This window comes from Zosterops lateralis (assembly GCF_965231275.1).
Source record: "Zosterops lateralis genome assembly, chromosome: 11".
In the NCBI taxonomy this organism is placed as follows: Eukaryota; Metazoa; Chordata; class Aves; order Passeriformes; family Zosteropidae; genus Zosterops; species Zosterops lateralis.
In genome coordinates this window covers 696,634-715,217 of record NC_139771.1, presented here as the reverse complement: position 1 = coordinate 715,217, position 18,584 = coordinate 696,634, and the positions used below count along the sequence as shown (strand labels likewise).

Genomic DNA, 18,584 nt, shown 5'->3' with positions numbered 1-18,584 from the left:
ACTGTAATATTAAAACTGTATTTTACAAAATATTTTAGCAAGGTGGCAATAGGGAACTATGCTTTCATCTGTCATCTGGATCAAGTTAACAACAAAACTCTCATGAATGAGGATCAAATGAGGAAAAATAGTAAGATTTGTTGCTGTGGGATATAGGTGTAATACAATTTAATAGCTATTACTTTCCTTTGGATTTTCTTCTCACTCTCTCTTCATTTAATGGAATTTGAACTATTTCTAGACTATTCACTTTCAATAGGGTAGGATTTTTCCCTGTATAAGAAGGAAGCAGACAGAAGGCCTGCAAGCTGTCCTGGAGCTATCCTGGGGTTTAATTCTTAAAGCACAAAATTTAAAATCTAGAGACCCACATTCAAGGTTTGATTCTGCAATGGCCTCTTGTTGTCTTCAATGACACAGAAACTCTGTTTGTTGCAATATCACTGTTTGAAAACAAGCATTCTAATAATTCCACAAAAGACTCTGAAAACTTCACGTGGCAGGCAGTTAGTTCAAGCCTTCATGATTTTAAATAATAGGTGGTTTTATCTGAGCTTTTTTTTGCCTGAGACAATATTTTAGAAAACAGAAAAGGGCAATGATCTAAAAAAATGCATACTTCAGACTACAGAGTTCACCAAGTTTATCCAGAAGCTGCATGAACTTATTGGAATGAACCTAGATTTAGTGAAAACGTGTGCAACTGCAACTGGTTCTCCTGTATGAATCCAGTGCTTCATGCCTCAGTTGCATTAACAGAGGGTTAGCAAAATATTTGCTAATTAAGCCAGCTCTGGCCTTACTCTCTCCAAATAAAATCAGTCTTCACATTAGAACAATATTTTTGCACATTCTTTGAAAATTATTGTCATCTGAAGACAAGGGAAGAAATTTTTACCATTTCTACTGCTGCACAACTCAGAAGTTATTGACTGCCATGGAATACAATTTATAGTGGATTTGTTATTCAGCAAGTTACAGCTCCCTAAATGTTGGACAGCAAATGCTGTACCTTACCTAAAATACCCCTAAAGTTCAAGAAATTACACTTGTCACTCACAATCTTTTAAGGGACTATGAAAGTTTGCACAGAATTACAAATTTATAAAAACACTGTATTTTCTTATTAAAAAAACGTAAAAAATATTACAACAAAACAATGTAGACTACTATGTTTGTGTAACAGAAGAAGACAGTCTTGTAAATTAGCTACAAAAGGTATTTCAGAAGGCACCACAGAATCCCGTGCTTCTAAGTAACCCTTATGGTGACTTTTGATAACAAAAGAGTCAGCACAAGCTACAAAGGAAATTAAAATTAAATGCCATGTAAAGCCTGTATTTTCAGAACTTTATAAAGTTCACTAATTCTTTTTTTTTTTAACTCTCTTTAGCAACTTTTACTTTATTCCACTTCTGTTGTCTCATCATCATTAAATATTTTTCTGAGATCAAAAATAACAAGTTCATGTTCCAACCTTGGAGCCCCTAAAAAATCATGTTCAACCTCACTGTCATTGAGCTTGCTTTTGGCATTCGAAGTCTATAGAGATACTTGCATCCTGCATATGTGGTGTGAAAATAAGCCAGAGAGTGAGATTAATTTCCCATTTAGAAAAGATACCTAGGAGAGATTCCTTTGCAATGTTTCAGTTTAAACTTTTGTTAAAATTTCTTGATATACTTTGGGGCACTGTCTCACTAACTAACCAGCTCTAGAAGAAAATTCCAAGGCTATTGCTAGAAAGCCAAACCTTGAGTCTGCTCCATTTTTAATGGTAGCACTCTTCTTGAGTCCACACGATTAAATAAAACAAATTGTTAAAACACATCTCCACCAAGTATGGTTTTGACAGAAGTGTCATTTTTCCACAAGCCAAGGATCTATAAATCAGCCATTGCTTTGAGGGATCTTTTGCCAGTATTAGAGCTGCATGGAAGAAGGGACTAAAACAGACTTCCAGAGATTGTATTTCTTTATGCTAATTATTCAGGCCGCTTTTAACAGTGTAATACTAACAACATCATGCTAATTATTTCTAAGATAAATTGTCTTCAATGAGAATAAATATACAACAATATTTGATTCAGGCTTCTTTGTTGCTTATGCAGGGAGATTTTAGACACCAGGAAAGCTACAATGGAAAAAGAAATGAGGTTAAGACTCTTAAGTTTGCAGGCACTCATCAGCAAGTGAGAGATAACAAAAACATTGCAGTATGTTAACTAACTAGCAACTCCAAATGCTAAATAAGTATGATAATCATAACCGTATGGGTGTTGGAATGCATCACTACAGGGCGATGTTATGTTTTACTGAGTGCTTTAATTATGCATTTTCTTTTTATAACATCCCTGTAATGTAATCTGTTCTTACATTCTTACTCTTAACTACATTTTAACATGAGTTTTGCTGCTTTGTTTCCTGCCTCCATTGAAGAACACAAACTTTTCCCTGTTAAAATTCCAAATGGGCTAATAAGCATGTTTTTCTTTTCCTGTTAGTGTATGACTTGTCTTGGAAAGTGTGAGAGACAGGAGGCATGCAGGCTCAGAGTGTGCCTGATAGCTTACTGCAGAGAAGCTTGGCTACTCTGCATTTAACTCTTTTTAGGTTTTAACTCATTAAGGATAAGCCTGTTCCATACAATATAAGGAACACAGTCAACTTTTCATGCTAAGAGAGCATACATATATTTCTTTTTCACATTTTTATTTAGTTATATACTAAACTTAATTCACATGGTGTTTTTTACATTTAAATCTTAGAATTCTTATAATCCATAACATGTAACCCAGAGCAGTTGATGTTCAGGCCCTGTCTGCCCTCACAGGACAGAAAATAGAGATTAAGAAAAGGTACCGACTATTTTCCAAGTTTTCATTAAATCCAACATCCCTCCCAGGGAAAATACAAAATCAATTGCTGGACAAATTAATACTCTGACTCCTCTGCAGCAGTGTAAAGCAACTTCTATGCAAATCTTTTCAAAGACTCAGGTCTGGTAATTTAGTGTTGAACACGAGCATAGAAGCTTTACAGAAACTTCAGTTCGTCTTTAATTAGAGCACTATTTAACTGGTATTAACAAGCATTACACCTGCTGCTTTTTCAAGATTACAAAATGTGACTCTGACTTACCCTGAAAGAAATTAAAGCTCAGAGTAAGCCTCCCTCTTCACAAGCTGAAGGACGACAGCCTCCCAAACACCAGCTGGGATATTGGACACTTGGCAGGCGGAGACAGGCAGCACTTCCAAGTGCCAAGCAGACACTTATCTAAAGTAGTGAGGCCAAATTTCAACTTTTCTGACACTTGTGATTAAACAAAGCTATGTTGAATTGAATATGGCTCATCTGACTTTTTTTTTTGTGTGTGTGTGTGTGTGCATTTTCCTGCATTTAGAATTTGTGGGTTTAAAGTCTTTTAAAGCTCTGTGAATTAAAAGTATGGCTTGAAGCGCAGGAAATATCTTGTAATAATACAGCATACTCAGTAATGTGTAGGCTCAAGTCATGCTAAAGGTATTTGTCTCAGTCCTACTACTAAACTTGGTAATTACATAGAAGTATGTAACAACACAGACACAAAGAAGTGGGTTAAAAAGCATAATTAAAGCTCTGAAACTGTCCCTGCCTGAGGACATCTCAGGCCAGGTCCTACTAAAAACAGACAAGCAACAGAAGAAGGAATGTTCTCTTTTTTCCTCTTTACAACAGGAAATAACTCATTAAAAAGATACTTCTCCATAATAATTATTTAAAACCAGACATGAATCAGAAACTAGCAGCTAAATAAGACCTTTGAAACTGCAAATCTCTGGTTAGCAGCACTGGTCATTTTTCACCACCTTTAATGTCTGAATAGTGAGTTTCAGCTGTAATTTTTACAATTTCAATAACAAGCGCAACTCTCCCATTTGCGTCATAAACAAAATATAGCTTTAGTTGAAATTACTATATTTCTTCCATTGTATGCAACAAAAAATGCTAAACCAAACATATATTTCAATACACGGGTTGTATATTTAAATATGGACTGAAATGGAGATAACATCACACCACTGTCTAGATGTGCTTGATAGAGACACCTTACATATAATTAATTTCTTTTTGATGCTGGATTGCAAGAATTACCAGTTTTATCCACAATTACCGCATCAGAAATATGTGACACCCAGTTTCTACAGTATTTTTTTAATAGCTTAGCACTGCATTTGAGATCAAGTGTTAAACTATATTTAGTTTTATTATCATGGGGTACATAAGTGGAACATAAGGATTTGCTTAAAACATGTCATGGAGAAAAATCCTTTTGGCTTGGGAGTTCAGATTGTTATAATGGAGATATTCACTATTCTTGTTTGAGATACTTAGTAATCATTTTCACCTACCAAGCAAGACAGAGCCAGAACTTCAAAAGTTCCAGTGTTAATATATACATTATTTTATATTTGCATTACCTACTTTTTCCATTTAAGATTTTCAGTCTCAGTGAATTTAAACCATTTGTCTGAACAAAGTTCTAGGATAAATTCTCAACCAGATTATCACCAGTGAAAAAAGGCTGCCTTGAGCCATGGCCAGGCTTAAGTTGTGACACAGATTCTTCAAGAATCAAAAAACTCTGAACAGAGAACAAGCAGAAACAGAGAACAAGCCTGTGTTGCTTTCAGGGACTGACTGCTACAGGCCAAAAAAAAAAAAAAAAAAAAAGCCCCTCTCATTGAAAAATGTTTGTGTAAAAATACCATGCAAGAAACTTTGGATTCCTGAGAGCATAAGGAGGGAAAAGTGATGCTAATACCCAAGTCCACCAAATTTTATAATATAAATTGTCCAGTCTTACTGATAATACATGAGAAGTGTTATGAGAGCACTGCCAACATTTCCAACACAGAATGTCTTTTTAATCAACTAAGGTGACCAGGCAAAGGCTTTTAGCTACACTCACACATTGCCCTTCCTACCTTGTGCCCCTCCTGTGTTAAGCTACAGGGAGAAGTGGCACTGGGCACTTTCACCCCCACAGGAATCTTTGCACTGAAAAAAACTGAGATGCAATTCAATTGCAGTGACTGTCATGATGCATGTTCAAAAACACAGATTCAAAAATCAGGTTAAAATCAAGAAGAATAAACCCCAATGTTAGGACATGCAGAAATATTACTTTAGGATATTTCTGATAAAGAGAAAAGTATAAACTAAAAAGATTTTTAAGATAGTAAGGCCACTGAATGCCTTGTATTGACATAAATGGGATTTGAACAGCCACATTTAAAATCAGAGCCAAAATAAAAGCCATTTTAATAGATTTTTTCTGAGAACTTTTAAGGAAAAAGTAATTAGGCTGATTATGCAGTCATTAGGACATCTATTCTTACCTGTCCAAAATAAACAAAGAAATATCTAGCATAAGTGCAACAAAAATAAAACTAAAACTTAAGGGTGTCCTACTTCTCTTTTGTTCAAAATTAGGTGCTTAAAGCTTATACAAGACCAATATTATGAGTAACAGTAAACAGCATAAACGGAAGAGGTAAAAAAGAAGCAGAGTGGTCAATTATGTCTTCAGTACCCGTGTGAATGGCTTTTAACATGGATTCTACTCACTGTGCAGTAATACTTGGATTCAACTGCACAGTAAATGTCTTTCTGAAACAGATCTGTGTAAACAACACAGTAGCAATACAATAGCAACAAAATCAATAACAACAATAACAACAAGAATAAAATTATGTGGTCCTATAATAATAACAATCACACTGTGAAATTGAAGGCGTGCAGAAAGACTAAGTCAGTATAGCATCAGAAACCAAAGCGACAGTGATCAGGAAACAGCACTAGAATTGCTGTTCACAAGTGCTACAGATGACAATGTCTACACCGTAAGAAACCACTGCAGGACTTTTTTGCTCCACCACTTGTTAAACATATAGAGAGCTGTAGTGCAATTAATTAATTCACAGTGCTGCAGAACAATGGTTTGGGCTGCCAGAATAATCACAATCACAGCAACTTATAATAATATACTTGTTCTCATACAATAATATAAGCACTTTCAATATCATAAAATACACAGGGCAATAAAGCTGAATTAGTCTATCAGGGAAAATGCAATATAGGGTATTTTGTTATTCTTAAATGCTTGATGTCATCACCATAATGTCACAGTAGCAAGATTTCTGAAATACTTAACTAGAGCAGTATATGGAATGAAAGACACTGCCTCCAATTCCACTTTATTCATCTGCTGCTGAAAGAGCTTTTTAAAATGTTTACAGGGTAATTTGTAAGAAATAATTCTGTGTATTGCATGCAGGAAAAATATTGCTATTGTTAGTTTGCTGAGGAAATGTGCTTACACACATTGTTTAAATTCCTTGCTTGCTCACCCTTTTTGTAGCATTAGCAATATGTTGATATGATGAAATATAGAGCAGTGAACGAAAAGACTGAGAACTCTGCCAAACATCAGCTTTGCCTCTGGCCAGAGCATTCTGTACACCTGCAGCCCTGAAAGCACTGAAAAGGTTTCTAATTTCATGTTTTGAGAAGAAAAATAAAATGCTCTCAAGGAGTTAGAAGACCTTGCATCTTGGCCAACTGCACGTACATTTTTGGCACTATATCCTGAAAGTGAAAAGAGACAAGTGGGGAATTTTCTCGCAGTATCCAAGTTCAGGATGAATCACTAACATAGCAGTGTCTTCTGCTCCTACCAAAATCTCTTGAGATGTTCTAAAAATGGACTTTTTTAGCTAATTATTTCATGAAGGATTGCATCACTGTACAAATTTATCTAAAAACAGCATCTCAGAATTCTCAAAAGAATCTTGGCCTGGGTGATTATACACACTATGTAATCACTCAGCCAAGCCCACATGGCAATTTTGTTTAATACTGTATTTCTGAAAGGGTTTTTTTTAAAGCCTACTACAAAGTTCTACAGCTCTCAAAATACAGCATTTGGTGTATGAATCAAATCAATTCCAGTGATTTTGTTTTTCTGGGAGTGTATATTACTATGCCTCCCAATTATGTAAGCAGTAAACAATAAATATTTAACTGACAGATTGCAGCTGCTAAATTATATTTAAATCATTATAATTAAATAGGTTTGTTTCCTGTGAGAATGTGTTTGCAACACAGAGGTCACAATTATTACTACTAATTTTACAGCTGAATACACAGTGATACAAGCAATTTTTCTAGCTTATCTAGGTTTTGACATAAAAACAATTCTCTTCGTCCAGCTTAAAAATAATAGAACTTTTACTTAAACTCACACAGTCACAATCCATAAAAAGATGGCTCAACTAATTCATGTAAATAACATTTTAATCTCTAAAATACAATATGCCTTTCTTAAGCTTTATTAAAATAAATCATAAATATTCTTATTTACTGACAAAGGCAGGATATTTCATTTCTCTAAGATGCCTCTTTTTCTCTTGCAGTGTGAAAAAATGTGACAAATTACTATAAAATCAATGTCTTAATGCAAGTTTACAATGTGTCTGACATTCCCAAAGGCTAGAAAATGTGGATATATATGAGAGGAATATAATTTTTTTTATCATGGGTCAACATGTTATTTTGCCTCTCAAAGCAAAAATTCCTCTTACAGTATAGAACAGGGATGAATTTAGGGCTTTATGTTAATGTTTAGCATTATCTAGTTATTCATCTTCTAATATTTATAAATAATTTCTCCTTTGATGATCACATTAGGCTGGAGAAGTTGGACTTTTTTAAATTCTCTCTTTCAGAAGTGTAACTGCTGTGGAAATGGAGGATGGGACAAATAAGACCAGAAGAAAACAAGTGATGCTTCAGCTGATGATTCACTGAAGTTTTCATGAATCAGAAACAGCACAAGAGACAGAATCTCTCAAGGGAAATGGAGGAACTGGGGGGATGAATCTGCCCCTGATCCCCTGCCCAGCAAAGTCAGAGCAAGCCTTTGTGGTGGATGCACATGGGAAACCTTTGGGGGTTGACAGTGGTTCTCCCCAAAGGGATTAAAGAAGTATGAGTGAAGTCTACAACCTCTATTATCTGATAATTCTTAAGTGTAATAAAGGGGCGACCTAGTTAAACCACATTCCTGTTCCTGGTGACTCTTTTTTTGTGGTGTCTGAGATAACAGGGAGATTATTTTGGCATCAATTTAATCTAGTTAAATAGCTTTACTGAAGATCTTTATCACTATAAATAATGGAGGTATTTGAAGTATTTGGTTACAATTCTAACTGAAATTTTCCAACACAATGCTTCTCCAGCAAGCCTCTTCTGCTGTTCCTTCTCACTGTCTGAAGAAAGTTATGAATGTTTTGAACCAGCAATAGCCTAATGGTACAACACCAAACCAAAACAAGCACAACAATAAAACAGTTGTCTAGTTGTTTAAAAAGAGTTTAAACATTTTAAAAATATCCACAATAAGTATCATGGAATGTGGCAAATTGGTGTATTCATTTACTCTTCAGTAACCTAAGATGAATGTAAAAAAGAAAAACATCTACAAAAGGAAAATAACTATCCTCTCTTTTCCAAAGCAAATCAAAAGAAAAATACCTAAAACTATTTGGAATTCAACATCATCTGCTCTGGTGCAGCACAGTGGGATGAAGCGATAAAAGGTATAAAGCACACCTGCCTATTTATCATATAAATTTTGGTGAAATGTCTCCTGGGCAGCTGACTGACCTGAGAGACAACTGCATCATGGCTGGAATGTATGTGATAATATCTGTTTCTAGAGGTTTTTTTAACCATGTGGGTTTTATTTAAACCTCAAATTATATATAGTATTGAAGACACGGTGATTTTTACCCATTTGAGAATTTATTTCAAGGATAATCACAATTTCTAGATAACCTTTCAGAAAGCCTGAAGCCTACTGAAAACACGATTATTTTACAACAGATAACCAAATAACTGAACAAGAAGAGGTTAAAAAGAGTTAACAGAATGGACAGACCTTGTTTTATGCAAAGAGCATCTGCTCTCATCTCTCACAGAATTAAGAAGGTTGGAAACTATGTGAAGAGGGAAAACAAAATGTATTTGGCTGCATATAATATGAGCCAAGGAAACATGCAACTAATTCCTAACAACTCCAGAGAAGCGATAAACATTTAAATGAACACATCCTACCTTTGCAAGTGCTGCCACATGGCAGAGTTGGCTTGAACACTTCCAAAAGGACATCAGCATAAAACAGTACAATGAAAATAATGCCAGTTTTCTGTTGCCATGAAAGTAGGAAAAGTAATGCCTCCTCACCTGCTGTTTTAACTGATGTACTAATCTGTCCTTCTCTCGTTTAAGAGCCATTACTTCATCTTGAGTCTTCTTTTTCTTTGAAGCAGACAGCTCAAGCAAGGCAATATTTGCATCTTTTTCACTAATTGCAGCAAGCAAAGCTTCCTGTCTGATAAAATCAAATCAAATCAAATTAAAGTTGTTACATTCTCATTAAAACAGAATATATTCTACTATACCACACCAGGCAAGATTTTTCTTTCAATCACTTGGAGAACAATCCCCTACCATCTGAACACACGAAATAGCAAACATTGTCAGATCTAAAAAAATCATGAAATAAACTGATTACCAAAAAATTCTCTTTATAGCATTTTCATTATTTGCTTCATCCAACATTTATCTGTCGATTTTACTAAAACTTGATATATAACAATTGTTCTGTGAAATTCCTTACTTTTAAATGTCTTTGATTTTTTTTGCAATTGACTTTCCTGAATTCTAGAATACCTTACACAAACCACTTTTGACTTATTCAGATCACAGAGATTGCGTACTAAAAAGAAAAGTTATATAGATAAAGCAAATTTTTATAATATCCTGTTAACTTGGTACCCTGGGGTCCTCAGTGCAAGAATCTCTGGATATCTTCCTCATATTTACTTACATGTTTTCATGTGGATTTATTAATACGTGTAACAAAAATAACACAAAAATTTCTAGAAGTAAAATACAAGTCTTTTGATTTGATTGTTCATGAGAAATCATTTCCTTTGCAATCTCTAAAATCTCAGTTTTAGAGAGCAAACAGAATCTTATAGCACTCAGGTATATATGGGATAACAGTGACACTTGCAGGGGCACATCACAAATACTTTGTGAGGACATAAGACAAAGGCAATTTTTTACAACATGCAGTTGAAAGCACAGATCTTGCAGTATCTTATATCCTAAAATGCTCATGCTCTGGCAAGGCCATAATCTGTCCTTTAATTTCATAAATAAAAAAAAATATTCACCTTCTGTAATGTATTCAGTGACAGACTATGACTTATCAGCCAAGAAAGAGCATATAATACCTAACAGCTTTTAGAAAAAAATATGTTATAGCTTGTGCCTTTTCCCAGAACTATATAAGATCAATCATTAAAAAATAAACATGGATAAATGAATCATAAATTAACCTTAGGCTCCAACTGCTAATAAATGTAAGAATACGGCTCATGAACTTCATGCAGTCAAGGTGAGCTAAAAGTTTGGAATTCTCACAGTCTTTTGCTTGCCAGCAAAAATGCCAAGAAAGTTATTTCACTTTTATTTCAAAGTTCCTGATGTATTAATATAAACATTTATAAGACATTATTTCTGATGAAGTCAAAGAAAAACAACCCATTTATTTTAGTAGAAGTTATGTGATATGGATCAATTTTAGATAAACAGTTGCATTTTATTCATACTCTTGAATAGTTTCATTTATTATTCTGTCTTGTTCATTCAAATCTCAGTTAAATGATGTTTAAAAGAGAATGTTGTAAGACTCCAACAGTCTTAATTTAAATTATAGCTATTAATTACTTTAAATAACCAATATTAAACATTTTCATTAAAATATTAAGCTTTTGATGCACCAAAATAGAAGAAAGGTGATTTGCTACTCTATTCATACCTCTGAACTTGCAGAAAGCAAGCACTTAATCATAAAATCATGGAATGGTTTGTGTTGGGAAGGACCTTCAAGCTCATCCGGCTATGGGCAGGGGCACCTTCCACTATCTCAGGTTTCTCCAAGCCCCCATGTCCAATCTGGCCTTGGACACGTCCAGGGATGGGGCAGCCACAGCTGCTCTGGGCACCCACTGCCAGGGCCTCTCTGCCTCACACGTGTCAGATGTGGTAACACAAGTTCTCTGGCAGAAATAAATGTATTCTGTGGCTTTAAATCCAAAGAAAAAGAAACAGCATATTGCATATAGGCATAAAATATGTTCTTCCAAATTAAGTAAGGTTAGCTGCTCTGCAGCTTTCTGAGAGCACACTGTCATAAAATTTCAGAGAAAAGATAGTTAGAAGTGTAACAATGTTCTAGTTATAATACCTGAAGATAAACAGTAATATTACCATCACAAACCTATCTCTTTTTATTGTAAGCATGTTAAAGAAACCTACATCTCAGAATTTCCAAGGTTTTAGAATATATTTTTGTTCATTCTTCAGTTGTGTAGGTTAACTCTATGCCAGCCATCCCCAATCTAATATTTTTGCTCTCTAAAGGCAAATTCCACAGTAAATACTTGCTACCCTTGAGGTTTTTAATGATATAAAGTTATTTAACACATATTACAGCTGTAAAAAGCCAAAAAATGGAATAAAAGGTTAAAATTAGAGGCTGAAAATGACACAAAGCTATACTGAAATTTCACTTCCCTGAAGTTTAGAGCACGTCACTGCCTCTAAATTGGCAGTAACAACACAAACCTGACTAGTGAGCAAGAAGTCAGAACTACTGAATTATTTGGTATCACTTCAACATCTGATAATAGGATTCAGTCACATCTGTATTTTTTGCATTGCCAGCCAAAATGACCACGCATTCTTGTGATCTTGACTGTTCAGCTGTGCAACATTCTCCACTCCACTTTAAAATAACTGATGAGGTGAAATCTTTCATGGGAGAGGAGAGCCAGTCAACATGTTTTGAAAAATCGGCATTCTGGATTTTGCAGCCCCAAACCCACAAAATTTTGCAGACCCCAGCATGTATTTTCTCAGCTGATGGGGATTTTCCTATCTTAGAAAAATGCTTGGGAAAATATGTAACCAAACACTTTATTCCAGGAAATAATGACTCATATCAAGTACTTCCAGGAAATGATGGTTCATAGTCCTGTGAAATAGCTGCTGTCAAATGACACCACAAGTGGTCCACTGAGACACTCCAAGATTGGAATCAAACCCACAGCCCATACATGTTTGAACTGCCCCCTCAAAATTATTGCCAACATATTTTTTAAATCTTATCTTTTTAGTTAATTTAAGTATAGCTGGGAAGCCTTAAACCTATGAATGTGGTGAGATGACTGCATGATATGAGGGTGGGGATTTCTGTGGAAGTGCTTTCCCAGCCAGTGGAATGATGAACAATTCAAATGCAAACTCACACTGCCAGCACTCTTGGAGCCACCCAAATGAGAGTCAGGCTCCATTCAGAAGCTGCAAAGCCTCAGTTATCTGAGAGACAAGGTGTTTTAGCTCGGGCACAGTGCCACAGGACGTCCTGACTGCTTCCAGATGGGCTGGCTCACACAGCCTGACCAGGGTGGGCACAGCACCTGTCTGTACAGACATATCCCTGCATGTGTCAGCATATAATCTATGTTTATTATAATGGATAATCTGAACAGCAAAAATCTCAAATGTAAGTGGCATTTAACCAGCATCCAGGTTAACAAGAGGTTGGCAAAGCTGGACTGTATATTCTACCAAATGAAACGTTGCTTTAATTCTTGTTAATTAACTGTCTGCACAGAGGGAAGACAGAGAAGCCCAACAGGTTATATTATTGTTTTTCAAAGTACAAAATAAAGATGCAGGTTGTGACAGAGCACCTGAAGAAAGCCATGTCCTCCTTTACTCCTGCATGGCCTAGGATCCAGCCCCCACTATGTCCCTAGAAGACAGAGGTTGAAAAAGACCTTGCCCACACTTGTAAGGCATTGGAAGTGAAGAGATACAAGCCTTTATGAAGCTGCTTCTCAGGATAGATTGGGATCTCTGTGTTGTCATATCCTATTTATTATATATTGCACACTAGTTTACCCACATCTGTGAAGTTGTTATGCTGGCCTGTCATCATGCTTCAAGTGTCCTATGGAAGAACAAAACCTCATGGACAGAAGCAATTTATTTTAGCTATCCAGTGACCTTGCTAAAAAATTAATTTCACTGTTTTTGCAGCAAACATTTGAAATGAGATTATTTGGCCACTAGGAACAAGGTTAAGATGCCAGCAAAGTGGCTGACAGTAATGATTTTCTCACCTACAAACATGAAGTAACTTCATTCAAAAATGTAAGCTGGTAAATGTAAGCAAGTCTTTTACCTAAATCTCTCAGATAAGTCATACTTTGCTAGAAAATAAAACTCATAGTGAGTTTCAGTGCAAGAATTTTTGAAAGTCAAGATCTGAACTGGCACCAACAACAACATACAGTGTGATATACTCTCAGTTAATGTGCCTAAGAATGTAAGCATAATTTATAATTCCTAATTATCTACTGTGTCAGGGAAAAAAAATGATCAGCCAAATACAGTTCTACAGAGATGTTATCACTATTTGCAGCCAAAATGTCTCCTTATTGTTTAATAAATTATAGCAATAAAATACATTTTAAAATAATTTATTAGGGCAGTGGATTAAATGACATTCTTTAACAGTAATATTTATAAAGAGTAATCCCTTTTGTTATTAGTAGTTTTTCCTCTCTTTTTTTGGCAAACTAATCTGTTATACAAATAACAGGGTAGTATTTTTAACACCAAAAAAATCACTTTAACTTTTCACAGTAAAAGTAAGTAAACTCTCAAATTAAAAAGTACATATTAAACCTAACAGCAAATGCTTCACATTGGTCATTATTCTGCACATTTTTCTTGCACCTGCATAAAGTAATTCCTAGGATTCCCAACTCACTATCTTCCACTATAATATGCTGCTTATTGCAAGGAGAGGAGAGAAAACTTTTCCCTGGAAAAGCAAAACTTACAAAATGAAATTTCCCCTCCCCTGGCAAAAGCTGACTATAACAATTCACAGCAACCTCAGGCGTGTCTCCTTAATACAGAGCCAGTGAATACAACAGTCTCTTAATCAGCACACTCACAGCTGAGGGATCTGGGCTGACAGTCTGAGGGCTCCCTCTAAGAGGTACCAAGAAAATTTGCAAAAAAATCTGACTATAATTAATGTCACTTCATATGAAATACAAAATAACAAGTGAAAGAAACACTACCACTCTGATGGCCAGGAGTTAATTTATTTACACAAGTTGTGTTCTATCCAAAATTCTAATTTATAATATTTTCATTAACTAATGAATGATGGACTAGAAAATCTACTTGTTACATTTCAATGAGGCTTCAGAATGGGAGGACTTTCATGTCCCATGAAGACAGGAATAAAATTGGTCTTTAGAAACCAAAGATGCTGTCTAGAAAAGTAAGGAGGAACTCCATATTGATGATCTGTTGTGAATAAGGCAAGTGTCTTATCAAGCAGTAAAAACAAAAATAGATTGCAATGCAGAAGTGACTAGTTTCATCTGCACAAAAGGTCTTAGCTGAAATACTGAATCCAATACTCTGAAAAATGTGGGAAAAGGTAGAGAAAGGATTGAAGAGAGAAGTTTAGGAAAAACTACAATAGTCTATGAGTGACAACATGCTAACGAGAACCTAAAATGCTACATCAAATTGAAATAGAACTTCTGTTTTCATGGCACACAGAGCAAGAAGCAATGTCCATAAATTGCAGAAGAAAGCAGCAAATTTTTCCTCTAATATATAGCCAATGTGTAATGATAATGGTAATTCCTCAGTGATAGTCAAATACAAAGATTCCTTTCCTTGGAAGAATGATCAATTATTAATCTGATAACAGAGATCGCTTTTAAACAAACAGAAAGTATAAAATAATATAAATCTTTCAGTAAAGTTACTGAAAGTGGTGCCAAAGAAAAATCTGAATTTAAAAAAAATACCTTACGTAGGATTAGAGAAAACAAATTATAACAAAGTAACTCAATTAAAAATGTTACACAACACCTGAAAAATGCAATCTTACGGATCTCTAGCAATACACACACATAGTTTGCATTTGTGAAAGCATCTGTCCTGGAGTGAAAAAATTACTTAATATGAAAAGGAAGTCTTAGCATACTAGAAAGGAAGATAAGATAATGCAAGAAGAAATAAATCCGTGAAAGTCTCTGTTGAATGCCAAACTGAAAAAGTATATTGTATACAGTATTTTATCAAACTTCAGCCTAAACAAACGTCGGATGGAATAATTTCTTTAACAAATATGGGCAACAACTGAGAAAAAAGGGTTGCTCACTAGCATATATTTAGTCAAGATTAACTAAGGATAAAAAAATGTACTAAGAACAGATTTAATAACCCTAAACTGTCATTCAGCTAGTAGGAGGTATTCAAGATACAGCTAATAAAACAGAAAAAAATGGTTCCAACCACCCACAAAAAAATCTCAGTAGTATAAAACACTGAAGGATGACCACTAAGATAAATGCTTTCTTTTGAGAGCTGCCTTGCAGTTAACCTTCTTAAAGAGTCTCCCAGAAACCTCTAATCATAATACATTGCATTGCCACTTATCACAGTCAATTTAGAAGTGAGCTCTGTAAACACTCCTGCCTTACTCCCCACCTCGGTTAGTCTAAGAATAATTTTTTGAGCTTTAATAAAAGGACCCATGACAACTTTTTGGGAGGTGGGGTGAGTTCTTAGAAACAGCCCAATTGTAACCTAACAGAATTCCAAGTTAAAGATTTATAGAAATAAGACCTTCTAACGAGAACTTTTACTGCCTTTACTACTTAAGCCGTTCTCCACAAAATACAGAAATGCAATTTAAAAAGTCACTATTAGAGCCAAATCAAGTCCAAAATGTTTGAACTAATGATATACAGTACAGTACTCAGCCAGCTTCTTACTTGCTAATCATACTGAAGGACAAAAAAACCCAGTTCCATCAACTTTTTCACTTTAATTATTGTGTTTTTTTTCCCTCGTGACCCCCAGTATTCAACCTTAAGTTCAGTAGGAGGTGACTAGAGATAGACGGTGATGAGAGATCCTGTTTGAAACAGCTTCTCTCTGTCACTCCTAAAGCAAATAAATGGCTTGTTAAAACATGCTGTTAATCCATTATGGATGTGCATGCAACTTAGAAAATAAACTTCAGAATATTATTGGTATTTTAAAGCTTTCTCTGACAGAAAATTTATCTCTCCAGTTGTTTGACAAAAGCACATTTCTAGATTACTCCTCTTAAATGAACAATTATCTTGCACTGTATTCAAAGAACAAAACCCTTTGAAATACTCTCAGAAGACAAAGACCACAAGAAATGGCATTTTGGGTTGTCCTGGTTTCCTCAAGAGCAAACACAGACAACTATTGATGCTCTACAGCCCAAACACACCAAGAAAAGGCTGCTCCATGAAGGGTGGGACAGAAACAGGGGGATCTGCTCTTACACACCCCACTCCACACTCCAACCCACAAAGCACTTTTCCTCGCATTATCTGAGTATCAAATCTTGAATTTTCCATCTGATCAAGTCTTCTGTTGGAAGCAGGTGTGAGGATGAAATATCAATGCCTGCAACTATGTGAGACAGACAACCAATAGTGTCTATATTACACCTCTATTATTAGATTTATATTAGATATAGATTAGACTAAAATCAAGGAGAAAAGGGAAGATTCATTTCCTAATGTGAAATTTCAGAGTAAAGGGAAGAAGCAAAAGAGAGGAACTGATTCTGAATAATCTCAGAGGAGTTTCTTGACAAAGCTTCCTTATCCATCTCTCTTTTTCCTCCATTCTACCTCCCCCAGAGCCACAGTTCACTACTCCCATAATTACACCTATACTTACAACTCCCACATTGGCTTTACATTGGCAATTTCAAATTATTCACTTTTTTTCTCCTTAACAGCAACTTGAAATGTGCATATAGGTGCTTTGTAGAGGAAGCAAAACTAATTCAGATTTTAAAAGGCAAAGAAGGAACTTCATGCCCATCTTTTGAGATTAGTTTTCAAGTAAGAAATAGCCACTCAACTGCCCTTTGAATTCTTGGAACTTTTTCAAGCCCTATAGCAATATACATCTGATGTCTCGATAATTTATATTTTAGAAATGACAGATAAGTAAAACAGATGCCTCAGAAAAGACATTGTGAAAGCAATTACATCATAGTTTCATAGATCATGCTTCCACAACCACTGCACTATCACATCACTCAAACAGGCAGCATTGCTCACACAGGAGTAGACAGAACAAGCTTAAAATTGTGCGAGAAATGCAGAGGAAATAAAAAAATTCACAACCCTCCAAAGCACAGCAGAAGAAATGAGATGACAATTATTCCTGAGTTCTGCAGCTTTTTATTGGAACTGACTCCTGTTGCTCATTTGGCTTTGTTTGATTCTCCACAGGAATGACATTAACACTCAGCTAAAATACCTCTGCCTGCTTCATGCCACAGCCCAAAGTGGGACAGAAATGGGGATTGCAGGGAAGAGGAACAATGGGATCTGAGCACTGGGGATTGAGTTACAGCACAACATGGCACTGCACAGGGTCTACCTAAGTTAAACAGGAAAACAAAACTACAGGTAATCTGTCATTGTCAGCCCCCTCATCCTTCAACACCACTTTTTTTGTTTATAGAGAACAAAGATAAAAGTGATCTGGAGGAGGAATGATTTCATGTTTAGAATATAGTCCTTGGTAATGTTTTTGAACTGCCAAATAAAGGTTTAAGCTTGGAAAAAATGTTACTATTAAGAGTTATTATGGTTTTAATGAATTTGCAGAGAATTCAAAATATTTGAGTCACAGACATACAAAACCGAGATGCAGAAATGTGATATTAAAAAAACCCCAACCTTTGTTTATAACTTCTGTTAATTGTAATCTGTCTTTAAGATAGAGTTTACAATGTATTTCAAATAACCATTTGTTACAAATTAGTGGGTTATATTAAGGAACTAATTGGGCTATTTTCGACTTTTTTTTAAAATAAAGAAATCAAGAAAATTATCGAGACAAAGAAAAATATACAGAAATCTACTTCCTTCCTTTTCACTGGAAATTTAAGAAAAAAGATAAATCTGGTTTTAAAAGAAGTAACTTAAGGTCTTCCTTCTAATTTTCATGACCCTACAAAGAGCTGTCCTTTGAACAGCAAACATAAAACTCATAAAAGCCAACGTAGATCAAACTGAACTTGAAAATGTGTCACAAATTGGCTCCATTTTGAAACAAAATCTAGAAATCAGTATGAATATATTAGAACTTATGCCTCGAGCTTTACAGTGCATTAGAAGGCAATTTTGACAAATAAAACTGCCTGGGCACCTACAGAATTAACAGAATGAATTCTCTTGTCAGTGCATAATTCATATTTGATAAGGGATGTGAGGGCACAGTTTAAATGCTCGCTTAGCAAACAGGACGTCAGACCAGTGTAAACCAGTGCCATATAAACTCCACCAGTCACAAATACA

At 35.2% G+C, this 18,584-nt stretch overlaps 1 protein-coding gene across 5 annotated transcripts in view; it reads right to left on the bottom strand.

Moving 5' to 3' along the window:
* The window catches only part of ERC2 (ELKS/RAB6-interacting/CAST family member 2), a 438,499-nt gene that overhangs the window by 128,492 nt on the left and 291,423 nt on the right, over window positions 1-18,584 (bottom strand). For all 5 annotated transcript variants that reach the window (XR_014590924.1, XR_014590925.1, XR_014590926.1 and 2 more), the window contains one exon: window positions 9,292-9,439. Coding sequence is in view for 1 of the 5 variants with exons in the window: in XM_083869813.1 (XP_083725939.1) it covers window positions 9,292-9,439 (148 nt within the window). In the remaining 4 variants the exon portion in view is untranslated. The remainder of the gene's footprint in view (window positions 1-9,291; window positions 9,440-18,584) is intronic.